This window comes from Populus alba, chromosome 3 (assembly GCF_005239225.2).
Source record: "Populus alba chromosome 3, ASM523922v2, whole genome shotgun sequence".
Lineage (NCBI taxonomy): Eukaryota > Viridiplantae > Streptophyta > Magnoliopsida > Malpighiales > Salicaceae > Populus > Populus alba.
This window is the reverse complement of record NC_133286.1, coordinates 12,383,662-12,397,592: the sequence shown is the minus strand read 5'-3', so window position 1 is coordinate 12,397,592 and position 13,931 is coordinate 12,383,662. Positions and strand designations below refer to the sequence as shown.

General features: G+C 31.5%; 1 protein-coding gene across 2 annotated transcripts; it reads right to left on the bottom strand.

Moving 5' to 3' along the window:
• Nucleotides 1–8,429: 8,429 nt before the first annotated feature.
• LOC118062948 ((S)-ureidoglycine aminohydrolase) lies at nt 8,430–13,640 on the bottom strand. 2 transcript variants are annotated; one of them, XM_035076841.2, is made up of 13 exons: nt 13,342–13,640; nt 13,107–13,256; nt 12,822–12,909; nt 12,632–12,708; nt 12,078–12,117; nt 11,919–11,985; nt 11,383–11,468; nt 10,940–11,021; nt 10,685–10,741; nt 9,861–9,899; nt 9,372–9,442; nt 8,754–8,807; nt 8,430–8,663 (listed from the first exon to the last, which is right to left on the bottom strand). In XM_035076841.2, the coding sequence occupies exons 1-13, from the start codon at nt 13,391–13,393 to the stop codon at nt 8,594–8,596; spliced, it is 933 nt and encodes a 310-aa protein (XP_034932732.1). In that variant the 5' UTR covers nt 13,394–13,640; the 3' UTR covers nt 8,430–8,593. The 2 variants fall into 2 exon arrangements, with proteins under 2 accessions (XP_034932732.1, XP_034932733.1); XM_035076842.2 differs by having other exon boundaries at nt 13,107–13,241.
• Nucleotides 13,641–13,931: the final 291 nt, after the last annotated feature.

Below are 13,931 nucleotides of genomic sequence, written 5' to 3'. Positions count from 1 at the left end.
TGTTTTTCGTTTAGAAATGCATTAAGATAATATATTTTTTAAAAAAATTTATTTTTAATATTAGTACATCAAAACGATCCAAAAATACTAAAAATATATTAATTTTAAGCAAAAATAAATTTAATTTTTTTTAAGAAATACAGGTTGAACCGATTCCAAACACTATCAAAGTTGAGGGGTTTCACGATGTTGGGAGACAAAACTAGCATATAGTTGTTACACTTCATTTATAGTAGAAGCACTTATATTCATCGACCCAAATCTATATTTTTATTTAAAATGATGTATTTAATAATAAGCAATAGCATGTATGGAAAGTAGGTCAATGGCAATTACGAATAAGCTCAGATTCACAACAAACAAAAAGAAAACTCCCCATTATAATTAATAGGCTTGATGTATTCGTCCTTTACACCAATAATTAGGTTGGCTTTTGTAACAATGGAGGGTAAAAACATAGCTCTAGTTAAATAATCAATATCTGGATGATGGTCTGCCATCATTGAAAAGAAAACCTATATATATATATATATATATATATAAATGATCATCTTCTACTTGCGATAAAGATCAAAAGCAAAATAATCATAAAATAATTTTGGCATGATCCACGCGGCACTAAAATCCAATGAGAGGTGGTCTATTTGCGTTTTCTTGCATGGAAAAATAAAACCCTAGTCTTGAATCAAATCAAATGATCTACTAACAAAGTGCCACCATGATCATCACCTCTTAATTTCTCCCATTATATCAGCTTATCTACCAAGAAATTTGAGGACAATGAGAAGACAGACGGCACCACGGATATTGTTAATAAACCATATTGAAAACTTTTTACCAAAAGATCGCATAATAAGACACAGATTTAGGGGGTGGAAAGCACAATTATATAGTTTGAGACATCTAGAATTTATTTCGGCACCCATAATCCAAATCCTTAATTTGTTAAGATTTACCCTTCAACCGACCCTTTTAATTAATAATGAACAAAAACCCATTTATTTCCACCTTTTAACTTGCTTGAAATTGACATCCAAATGGTCCACGTATTACAAGTCAATCATGTTTCATTTTACTGTCCACTTTGTTTTGTTATATCATCATTTATGTTTCTAGCTACTTTGTTTCGATCATTTATGAGGCATGCATATTGTAGGGCAAAAAATGCAAAGTTTAGTTTGATGTGATGTGATGAAGATAGTTATCATGCAATATTAACAGCCGTAATGAAGCTAAACATGTAAACAAAACTGATTTGAGTTTTCCACCATCCACATAAACTACATATATACAATAGTATTAAATATCTAGATGGCCGGTGGCCCGTTTATATATATATATATATATATATATATATTCTAGAAAAACGATGTTAAAGTGTTGCAAACATGATTTAAAGCAAAATAAAATTTCAAGTTATATACCTCAATACTAAAGGATGAATATGAAAAAAATGAAAAAAAAAAAAACCATAATCCAATCCAAGTTAGCATAAAAAACTTGTGACTTAAATTGTGAGGTTAAAACTTTAACATAAAATGCATATAGAAAAAATTAAAGAAAATAAATATTTAATAAACTTAAAATTAAAGATTGAAATTGAGAAAAAAAAAAGATGTATAAAAAGATAGAAAAAGAATATTGATGTCAGTCCAGGCTAACATCTCATACTCGTGACCTAAGTCATGAGATGAGGTTGATCGCTTAAAAAAAGTAACAAAACTCATTCTTCAACAATTAAAGGAAGGTCGAGGCTGAAAATCAAAAATGAAAATCAATTTAAAAGGGATAAAAGAACAATTAAAAAAATGAAGAGTAAATTTGACATAAAAAAAATATATAAAAGCCTTAAGTTAATCCAAGTTAGAATGACAAATATGTGACCCATACTACGAGGCTAAATAACATCATAAAAGCAAAACAAATAAAAATAAAGATGCTTAGTCTTTAATAAACTTAATGTTTAATAATGAAATTAAAAAATAAAATCAATGAAATATATATATATATATATATATATATATATATATATATATAAGATCAATTTCGATCCGGGTTAAAATTTCATACCTGAGACATGAGATCAGGGTCACCACTGAAAAAAAATTAACGAATCCCAATTCTAAACAAATAAAATATTGAAGGATGAAGTTGAAAAAAAATTCAAAAAAAAACAAGGAAAAAAACAATTAAAAGAATAAAGGTTAAATCTGATATAAAAATCAAATTAAATTAAATTAAATGATAAAGGATGTAATTGAAAAACAAATTAAAAAAATAACAATCAAAAGAATGAAGATTAAATTTGATAAAAATTTAAAATAGAATAAAATTCTTATAGATGAAATTGAAAAAAAAAAAAAAAATAGAATTCAAAACAAATAAAGTGCAATAGAAATAATAAGGGCCACAATTGATATAAGAAGAAAATGGAGAACTTTTAATTTTGGTTAGGCCGACATGTTTTTCGAGGGGAAGAGAGAGAAAATAAAGGGAGAGAAAAAAAATCTAACTACCACCTAACAACTACAAGAAGTGTTACATACGTTGCCACATGAACCATTGGTAAAGACATTGGTTGCTTGTTTTTGACCTCTAGGAGGCACCGCACGCACCACTCAAAAAGCGCTTAGAACAACTTTTCTTTTTTTATATATTTTATATATTAAAATACCCAAATTCCCAACCCTACATGATATTAACAAAAAAACCATAATAAAAAGACCAAAAAAACCCTCAACCTAAGCTATAGTTTTTTAATTCTAAGGGTACCTTATTACTTACACCATGCAAAGAAAGTTGAAAAAACAAAAGATGCCCCTACTCAAAGAGTTAAAGAGATTTAACTTTTATGGGTATTTTATGCATTATCTTATGCAAATAAAAGGCTAAAAGATCATTTTATCCCCATTCAATCTTGTAATGACAAATGAGTCCTATGAAAAAAAAAACAAATTTACCCCTACAAGTTAGTTATATGGTTTCAATTATGGAGGGAAAATGGTAAAATTACTCTGTGAATCCATAGTAAATTTTGAGTTTGTGCACAGTTTATTCCTAATCTCTTTTAGCTTTGGTTTTAACTATAGCATTGGTTCGCACTACGCCGTATGTTGGATTAAATTTTTTAATGTAAAAAAAATATTTAAGCATTGTTAAAATATTTTCTAACAAAAAAAATAATTTTGAATTCAAAATCTAATACTCATTGGATGACATATTTTAAAAACATATTGAGATGATATTATATTGAATCAGCCCTGGTCAATTACCTTGCTAAATATGCAACCCAAGTCATGAGATTGCGATAGCCCTATAAAAATTAAATAAAAATACATATATAAAGCCAAATATCGAATGATGAAAGTTGTCATAACCCATTTCTAAGTTATTCCCTAAAATATACTTTTTTTTTCTTAAAAAAAATCATAAAAGACAAAAGCCAGAATAACAAAAAGACGCAATGTGGCCCAAGTTGGCTAAAGAAGATCCTAGGTAAATACAAAAAAATCAAGCTGAAATTTTAGATAAATTTTAGAGCATAATTATACTCCATTGTACCCGAGACAATGGAAATAATACAGATTCAATGTCAAATTAAATTATTATTGGACAAATCTACATAAAAATTAAGTCTATGGACATAATTAGATTTCTAAATAGGCCAATTTGATTTAATTATGGGTCAAATTAAATTTTAATTATGTTTAAGAATTAATATGAGTCCAATTAAAAGATTTAATTAGGTTTAAGGACTTCATTGTGCTTTTAATGAGTCAAACTAATTTTATTAGGGACTTAATTGGTGAAAAAAATAAGTTTGGGTGCAATTTGAGCTTAAATGAGAATTTTAGAATTTTAAAAGACCAAATTTAATTTCTACAAAGTCAATTGATTGAAATCAGAGGTAAAATCGCAAGAAAATCAAAGCTTAGAGTCAATTAGGGATCAAATTGAAGAAATTTATAGCTATAAACCTTTTTTAAAAAAGGCGTTAAACTTTAGGGACTTAATTCGGTTGAAGACAGAGATGAAATTGATGAAATTAAAATTTTAATGATCAATTAAGGGTTAATTTGCATAAATCCAAAACCAATAACTATAATGAAAAATGCATTGAAGTTTAAGGCTGATGTTTTCATTTATCATGGGCAAAATTGCATGAAATCAAAAGTTTGGAGTAAATTAGGGATGCAATTGAAAAAAATCAAAAGCCAATAAAATAAATTGAACTATGGTCAAATTTCTAAATTAAATCCTTAATATCCAAAACGATGTCATTTCATTTAAGGGAAACAACACATTTTGACCAAAATGATGCTATTTTGCCAAATAGTAACAAAAAAAAAAAAAAAACAAAGACCAGACACCACCATGATGATTTAACATTGTACCATACCCCAGAGCAAGCCCTATTTTTTTTTCTTAAATAAATGGGACAGATGACGTGTTGCATGTCTCATTATCTGACAAAATAAAATAGATAACACATCGCCTGAAATCCCTAGAATCTAGCCATTGTGGTAGCCAGAAAAATAGGGTTGCTGGTTTTTCTCTTCTAGAAACTCATTTTTTACCTAAAACACCTAAAGAATACCTTAGAAACCTTGTTAAACAAATAAATAACCTCCAAAAATGAAACAAACCACGTCAAAACCAAAAATAAACTCGAAATAAGAAATCTTTCCATGCTCAAATCTCTTTTTCCATGCACTTTTCAAGGTCTAAAGATGCCTAATTTAAACTCCCCTCATTATATGAAATCGTTTGGTACAAAAGCATTCCATTTTGGTGGTCAAAAACACGCAATGAAAACTTCTCTTTCTATGCCATAATCGACGAACCTCTCTCTCTCTCTTTTCATGCCCAAAAAGAACTGAAAAATGATGAAAATAAAGTTTAGTACCGAAATTAATTTTTCTGAAATTAAAAAGACCTATCAACTGATAGATAAAAGATATGGGGGGGATAAAATGTACTTTTCAAATAAATTCTAAAGAATCACCTATGTTACTTAAGTTTTTCACTTCAATCCTCTATTTATCAATTTAACCTTTCCTCCGAAAAAAATCATGTAATTAGGAGCTCTAAAGAGCTTAATTGTGTAAAGAGAAAATTGAAAGACCAAAATGAAAAGTTACAATGTGGTTCACAATGCAAACACTCTATATACACAGTACCAACATGGTAATTTCACCACGTGTTTTAAGTTATAGTATAATAAGGAAAATCTCAATTTCTTCTTATGTTTAAGATTCAAAATCAGGCCTCTCTTCATCCAAATCTCTTAATGGTTAATTGTACATTTTATGGGGAAAAATGTGTTGTTATTTCAAAGGAAATTTGATATTTTTAGTCTAAAAATTGTTATGAATCTAAAGCAAAAGGAGTAATTTAGAGTTCTTGAATGTTTAGGAACCAATTTAAGACAAAAATTATTTTAAACTAATATGAGTATTTTCTATTATATATAAAAGTAATAATTTGACTCTTGGATTTAAAAAGTTTTGAACACACTTTATTAGTATGATCATTTAATTCGACAAAAAAAAAAAGAAGAAAAAGAAAAATATGCTTGAGAATACGATTGAAATCATATTTTTTAAATATTTAAAATTAATTTTTTATATTTTCAGATTATTTTATGTGTTGATGTTAAAAATAATTTATTTAAATAAAAAATATATTATTTTAATAAATATTTATAAGTAAATATATATTTTAAACTCTAACCGAAAAGGAAGAAGTTAAGGACCACAATTGGCATTTTTTAGAAGAACGATCGAGATTCCTTGAAAGATCAATTATAAGTTTAAGGAATTTATTAAGTGAATGCAGCTGTTAATAATAAACTGCAATCATTATACATGCCAAAAAAAGATTTGACATCTAAACATTCCCTCCAGCTATGAACATATAATGATCACAGGAACTGGTCCAGCAGAGAAGCAGTACAGGTAGCCAACCCCACAAGGCATTTAAAAAAAAATAAAAAAATAAAAACTTTTCGAGAATTGTTCATGACAGTTGTAGTAGTTATATTTTAAAATTATTTTATTTTAAAATAATATTTTTTATTTTAAATATTAACATTGTCTAGAGTGATGAATGATGCTGTGAGTCGAAACCTAGTCGTGGATATTTTCACGCTGATCATACAGCGCCCCCAAAAGTCACACCTTTACTTTAACCTTACCTGACTAAAGACGCTCATCTAGAATGGATCATTTAAATTATATTTTTTAAAATTAAATCTTTATAAATTTATTTGGTATTGTAATAGCATATTTAAAATATTTTTAAATATGATGGAAAATATTTAAAACGGGGCATCCCACTCTGTAAGTTGAGTCCTAAAGAGGGGGGAAATTTGGAGAAATGAGTGGTGAAGGGAATGGGACGGTGGTGGTGCTATAAAATGCTACTCCATGAGTGCTAGTTCTCATTTCACCAATGGCGATTTCTTGGGTTTATTCCTAGGTGGTCTATCAAGTGCCATGTGGCAGCCTAGGAACCAGTCTTTTTCTAAAATCTATGCCCATCATCATGTTGTTGGGGTGCGAGGATGCTGGCCTTTGAAAGGTTAAACACAGCATTTGATGATAATCTTGATAAATTAGCTTAAATCAAAGTGATTCCAATATTCCCTAATGGTGCTTCGCTACAGCATCCAATTGGCTTCTCGACCACAAATTCTGGGACTAAATTAGCGATCTTGCTTCAATTAACGTGGCAATATCTGCATCTTAATCGTGGTTTCCGGCTTCTAGTGTTGTTCCTCTTTCTGGAAGGAAGATAAGGATCTGCTATCTTCGTCACTAACGACAGTTTTTTATATGTTTTTGCACAGTTCTTGACCCCCCAGAATAATGCAAGAGAATTTCGAAAAGGCTGGTCAAGTCCCTGATGATGAAAAAGAAAAAGGAAAAACAAATTAAGTGTGGTTTTTCTTGGCCCAGCAAACGGAGGAATCTGGGTTCCAATATCATCTTGTGATTATCGAAACATTTATCCAATGATCATAAAGGTCAGAAGAATCTTCACATGTCCAGAGATGATTGGGTGCTAAACGATCTCCACTGGATATATATTTTTGCCAAAGATCCCTCCATTGAAGGACCTCCACGCGCCTCTTCACTCCACCGCGGATCATCCACCGTACAGCGCCAAGAAGGCGTTACTGATTGAGAAACTATGAGGTATTTTCTTGCAGAGCTTGACAGCATCCATCAAAGTCTTCTACGGATAAATATCCAGCACCGACAGAGAGAAGGCACTCACACAAGTTTATACCATGAACATAGAAAAAGGAGGGGAAATAACCTTTCATTAAAATAGAAATCGAGATGCTTCTCCCCAATTGAATATGTTTTATCAGATAGCAGAATTTTCAAGACCAGCATCGAGATATGTCTTGCTGTCACAAAATCTTAGTCGCACAGACAACTAGTGGATTTGCCATCAGGTTTCTCATATACTGCACGGTGCTTTTGTTTTGAGATGGTCGCTATCTCTCACCATGAATTCCAGACAACTTTTTGGTGGAATCATAACCGGGCTTTCTTAGATTATATGCCCGTGCTCCATTGCTTTCTTTTCGAATTTTTTTTAAAAATATATTTAAAAAAATGTTAAGACATTACTGTTGTTTTTTTGTTTCTGGTATAAAAAATATAAATTGTTAAGAGGCTGAACTAATATAAGCTTGGTTTATTTAAGATATTTAAAAATAATTTAAACAACTAATAAAAACATAGCTTAAAAAAAAATCTAAGACAGCATTTCTTAAAACATATTAAGAGATAATATATTAAATTAACCCGAATTAATTTATCAAAATCCACAACTTGAACCATAAAACATATCAAGAGATAATATATTAAATTAACTCGAATTAATTTGTCAAATCCACAACTTGAATCATAACACCATAATAATTTTATAAAAAACAAATTGAAATAAATTTTAATTTATATTTTCAATCAATCCAATGTTAAAAGATAAATTAAAAAAAATATACATTAAAATAAAAATAAAAATCCATAACCCGGATTATAACATCAGGACAATCTCATATAAAGCGTGAAAAAGCTTAATTTCAATAAATCTAATGTTAAATAATAAAAAATTTAAAAAAAAAAACCAATGAAAAAAAACACTAAAAATTACCTAGATTAATCTCATGGCTGAGACTAGAAAATAAATTCAAATAAATAATAAAATTTAATTTTCAATAAATAAAATATTTAGAAAATAAATTAAAATAATTAATAATATTTCATGAGAAATGCTAAGTAAAAACACCACCTTTTTAGTTTTAGCAAATAATAATTTTCATCTTTGAAATTACAGGTGCATTCCCACAATTTTCAGAATATTTTGTTTTTCTTAAACAGGGCAGAACAGCCACTTTTTTACCAAATAAGATCTGCAAGTTCAATTCCTTCCATCACGATTCCATTCACTACATGAAGATGACCATCATTCAGCTAAATAATGTTTACAGGCGTTATCTTTGCTTCAGAAACTAATAAATATATCCTTACTAGAATTAGGTCAATGAAACCAAACGACGGCTTTTCACGGCGTCTGATTACAATGGATTCCTATTGACGTCTTTGTACAGCAAATATCGTGAACGGGTCTTACCAAGTGCAGCGTACCTGAAAAGGTAGCAAAATATATCAGATTTGGGTTTGCAGGAGGAATAAAAATTCGTGTTTGCAGGGAGAAAGAAGGCTATGTTTTCTCACCATTGGGGTACAAATGGAGCCATCCAAATGGCATCCCCAGATTGAACTGGGTACCTGTAATAAAACAAAGTATATTGTTAAGCTACAAGAACACATTTTTTGAGAAGTTGCAGAAAACAGACTAGCGGGAACAACCGAACCGAATATGCAAGCTGAAACCAATGACTTAAAGAAATGTCTCAACAAATGAAGTTCCAGAAGCTCTGAGAACCCACTTAAAGCTTGAGTGTATTGTTAAAGATCCATGCACAGACACACAAATTCTTACCAACAAAGGAGCTTCCCAGCTGAAAACAAAATATCATTTATTGAATATAAATCTCAGATTTTTCTTTTTTCCCTTTCCCTTTTCTTTTATCTTTTTTCTTATTGTTTTTTTCTTACGTGGACAAAAGGTCCACATCTTTTGGCTAATACATTTGAAGCAGTTTATAAAAATGTTCTGTCGAAAAGCTTCATAGCATTGGAAACAGGACTTTTAAAGTGCTTTAGAATGTTAAAAAAATTCAGAATCTATCATATAGGCATTTAAATAGCATTAACACCAAATGGTTCTGGGGATTGTTTAAGAATGGCATTAATTATCTGAGAATCACAACTCTTGATTAAAATTCTTACCAGCTATCACCCAAACGATAAATACCCTGTCCCTCTAATAGCAGCAAACCATGCTGATTATAATGCACCTCCTACAAAGCAAACATGCAGGTGAGAAAAACGAGGAACATTATTCAAAATTCACATCACAAATTCAAGGGATATCAGCCAGAAGAAGCTGATGAGCTCCTTTTGTATGTCAGCCAGCCAAAATTTCACATAACAACTGGGCACATGTGGTAGAGAAACATGACACTTAAAAGATTATTGCACCATGAAGATGAACAGGCTGTTCATTTTAAATTATTTCCCTAAAATAAGTTCCTTCTGTACGTCAGCATTTGGCTGGACCCCAGACTTCTTAAAAACTGGTATTCACATTCTGTGGATTTTTAGGCCCTCTAAAGAATTCAATCAGTACATTGGTGAAACAATATAACAAATAACACTTACAACCTAAGATCTTGAAACAAATTATGGAGTTTCAATCGCCAAACAAGGAAAGCATACCTTCACATTAAGGAATTCTCCAGGTTGAAAATCCATTATCTGCACACAGGGAATCATACCAACCAACAATCCAGCTTATTAGAAAGAACACAACAATTCAGAAATGTTTATGATCCAATATTTCATCAATACTACCACAGAAGTTTCCTACATGATGTGAGAAAAGGAACCTGCACATGGCAAGTGATTATATGCATGGAATTCAGAACTCTTGAATTAAAACCATAGGATTGGGAGTTTCTAACAATTTCAGAACAACATTCCAGTACTGCACCATAATCCTAAATTTCTTGTCAAGATATTGTACAGTATAATATTTGAAGCATTGAGATATTGAAGATCCTACCCTACTGGCCCTTTTAACTTTGCAACCGACAACTTGTGTGATGTTTAAAGCATTAAACTAATTCTGTAAGGACTTCTTGCATCCAAATCTTTTGACAAGGTGAAATGTGAGGCATATAAATAGCTCATTCTATCATCAATCCACATTCTCATTGCTTCCAATCAATTGTGATTCATGTGTGCAAATATTGCTGGGAAGCATGCAAATGATATATAGACGTGCTGATCAAAACGGCTACTCAACCAAACAGGTTCATTAATCAAAGTTACTGTGTGCAGAGATATCTGAGTGTATAACTTCCAAAAATTGCTTATAAGTGCACGCAAATTTTGTCCAATTCTAAACCCTACCTATGAAAGCAATCTAAACTAATCTGTGAAAAAGTGCATCTCAGAAAGATAAGTTCCTCGGCATTTTTTCAAAATTTTAACCTACTAAAGTATAAAGATCGAAGGCTAGGAAGCAAATTAAGGCTTACATGGATATTGAAGTCATATGGCAATGATGGAGGCAGAAGCTTTCTGAGTTCAAAAACCTGTCAATAAGTATAGAGTGAGCAATATTGTCGCTTGTGCACACGACTAACCAAAATTTAATAAAATAATAACAGCACAATATGCTCAGGACGAGTAATAAGTATATCTATATTTATTGTTTGCTAAAGAAAAACACATATTTGTGTGTCATAAAATCCAAGTACCTTACAACAATAAGAAAAAAAATTGAAAGGTACCTCGCCTGGAGTTTCAAGAAGTGGCTGCTGGTCTGTTGAACCAACAATTTGCTTAGTAAAATGATTTTCAAGAGGAGAATACCTAACAGGACAAGAAACCCTTTTGGTAAACATAATTATTAAGGACAATATAGTAACTAGACTGCACTAGCAAGAAAATACTAAACTTAATGAAAGACATCTTTTTGACAAGCCTGATCAAACAGATATCTAAATAATAAGCCCTGCACCAACTTTCCCAGTCTTAGCAATGTCTGGATATTATGAACTTAGATGCCACCATAAAGATGCTTAAAGCAGAATAAAATTTAAATAAATCAATAGCGAAGGTGAGACAGCTGTGCATTCAGTAGATCACACTTCGAGGAGACAAGAACCTGCGTTCAGAGACAACTAGACTAGCTGACACATCACAGTCGATCACACTTTGAGGAGAAACGAACCTGCGTTCAAAGACAACTAGAGTAGCTGATGCATCACACTCCAGAGAATGTTTGGAATTTGGGGCTAGATAAGCATATGAATCCACCTATAAAACAAAAGGTATAACATCAAAATTTTGAAGCCAGCATAAACAAATCAGATACAGATTCCCTTTCTCTAATCTGTATATGTGTGAGTGGTTGAGCTTTCAAAAACATGGTACCAAGTATCTTGGGTTACAAAAGCATGATTCAAAAAGGAAACCAAATGTCTAAAATTTGCCTTTTGATTTTAAACCTGCCTTTCATCAACACTACTGAAAATCTAAATCATGGCTGAGCTTTTAAAGCAAATAGATACACGAGTGTGTGTGTGTGGGATTGAGTTTTTAAATAATTGGTTCTGAGTGCCAGGGATTTTAAAACCACGGTTTTAGAAAAGGAAATCAATTGTCTAAATCTGCCTTTCAATTTCAAACTTGCTTTTTGTCAACTCTACCAAAATTCCACACGCTTTCCTAATGTCCATACGCCCTAAATTCATAAATCACACTTGCCATCAGTTGGTGGTGGGCACCAGATGCATTAGTCAGAGCTGCAGAACCCTGAACCACGAACAAGAACCTAATGATTTAGGAAGTATGGGTTAGCCAGGATTGTAATCAGATCAACTCCATTGATAATAGAATTCATAAAAAAAAATAAACTATCATCACCTCTCTACATCATTTGGAGGGAGTCCAGACTTTGAATTTTCTGCACATGTTAGAGCTTATGTCAGCAAGCAAGCAAGCCAAATTAGTGGAAAAGCATAATAAGCTGCATCATATTTTTCACTTGAAAGTCACATAGAAGATGAATGATTCATACGTGTACTATACGTAAGAGGGAAGTGGGTTCACATCACACGGTGAAGAGAGTCCACAGATTTCAAGGCTTCTAAATAGTAAGAACAAGAAGTGCCTCAACTATACACATGTAGGGTGGCGTGCACTTTCAAGAGGAAGAAAAACTATTCAGCCAAATCAAATAAATGCAATTACACAAATCCTACAGGGTTAGAGTTTCTGATTTTTATGTTTTTATGAGAACAGAGTTCTGCAAAAATCTAAAGATGATAGCCAATTTCAACAGAAGGAAGGTATGCAGCTGAAGCCAATACCAAGGTTGGGCAACGACATTCAAGAAACTATGTGCATAAAGATAGAACTTGAACACAATCCGGTAAAATGTAATAATAATCAGTGAGAAAGGAGGGAGCGGAGCACACCTTGCATCTTTGCTAAGTACATCACAAAGTGGGAACCCATAGCTGGAGTAATTAGATATGCCCCCAATGTATTTGTCCTGTCATATATAAATTTGAATGACTCACTAAACCACCACCCAACATGCGGTAAGACATCATTTCTTCATATAAATCAATCAATCCAAAAAAAAGGCAAAGATGAAAGTAGTACCATCCTGGTAAAGGACTGAATACATGACTTTCTGGTGTTATCAAAGCATGGTCTCCTTTATAAACACTACGTGTGAAACCTGGCAAGTCTGGATAACCATAACCAAAAACTTCAGCAAACTATACTTCTGATTTCTTCTTTAATTACAAATAAAATTAATTTATGACTTATTTCGCTCATATTTTTGTTTATTTGCAATTGAACGAAATACATACATTTCTATTTAAATAGGATAGAATTAAAAAATGAAGATTGAGAGAGGAGAGAATAAACTGACTGCCCGACCTTGAAGGTGAGAGGGAGAGAGCGTTGGATTAGTGACTTTCCAATATAGAGGTTTGGAGGAGGAGGAGGAGGCCGTTTCGGTTTCAAATACTGAAGGAGCAGAACAGAATAATCCCCCGCCATCATCACTCAAAGCTTCATTCAAAAAATCTGAAAACAATCTCAAATCATGATGAGTTAAATAAATCAATAATAATAATAATAATAATAATAATAATAAACAGTTGTACTGTACTTGATGATAGAGAGAGTAGAAGGAGGAGAGACGGTAGCGATGAAGTTAGCATATTTTTGTTCCGGCCTGTTAAATGAGCGAGTGTGGAAAAAAACCCAACTAGGAGAATCTGTGTAGCAGGAGGTTCAGTCTGAGCCTGAAGCGAGTAGTGGACTGACAGGAGTCGTGTCGAAGGACCACTGCCCAGTGACAGGGAGTGGAATCCGCTGTGGAAAAATATTGGTGACTGCTGACTAGGAGGGACAGAGAGAGTGGATCTGATGTCTGAACTCTCAAGTGTTTTAGTGGGCTGTTGCTGATTATTTTGCCACTCGTAGAATCTTCTATTATTAACTATTTATTTATTTAATAAAAATAACAAAATCATTATATTCACATTGTTTCTTTTTATCTTATTCTTTAAGGAAGAAAAAAATTATTCTTCTTTATTTTTTTTTATTTTTTTAATTAAATTGTATACTTTGTCATGAATTTTTTTTCCCGATTTTAATCTTTAACATTAAATTTATTAGGAAAAAAGCTTTATTAATTTTTTTCAATGAATTTAATTTGATCTCATAATTTAAGTCTTCGGTTTGATAAGTTGATCT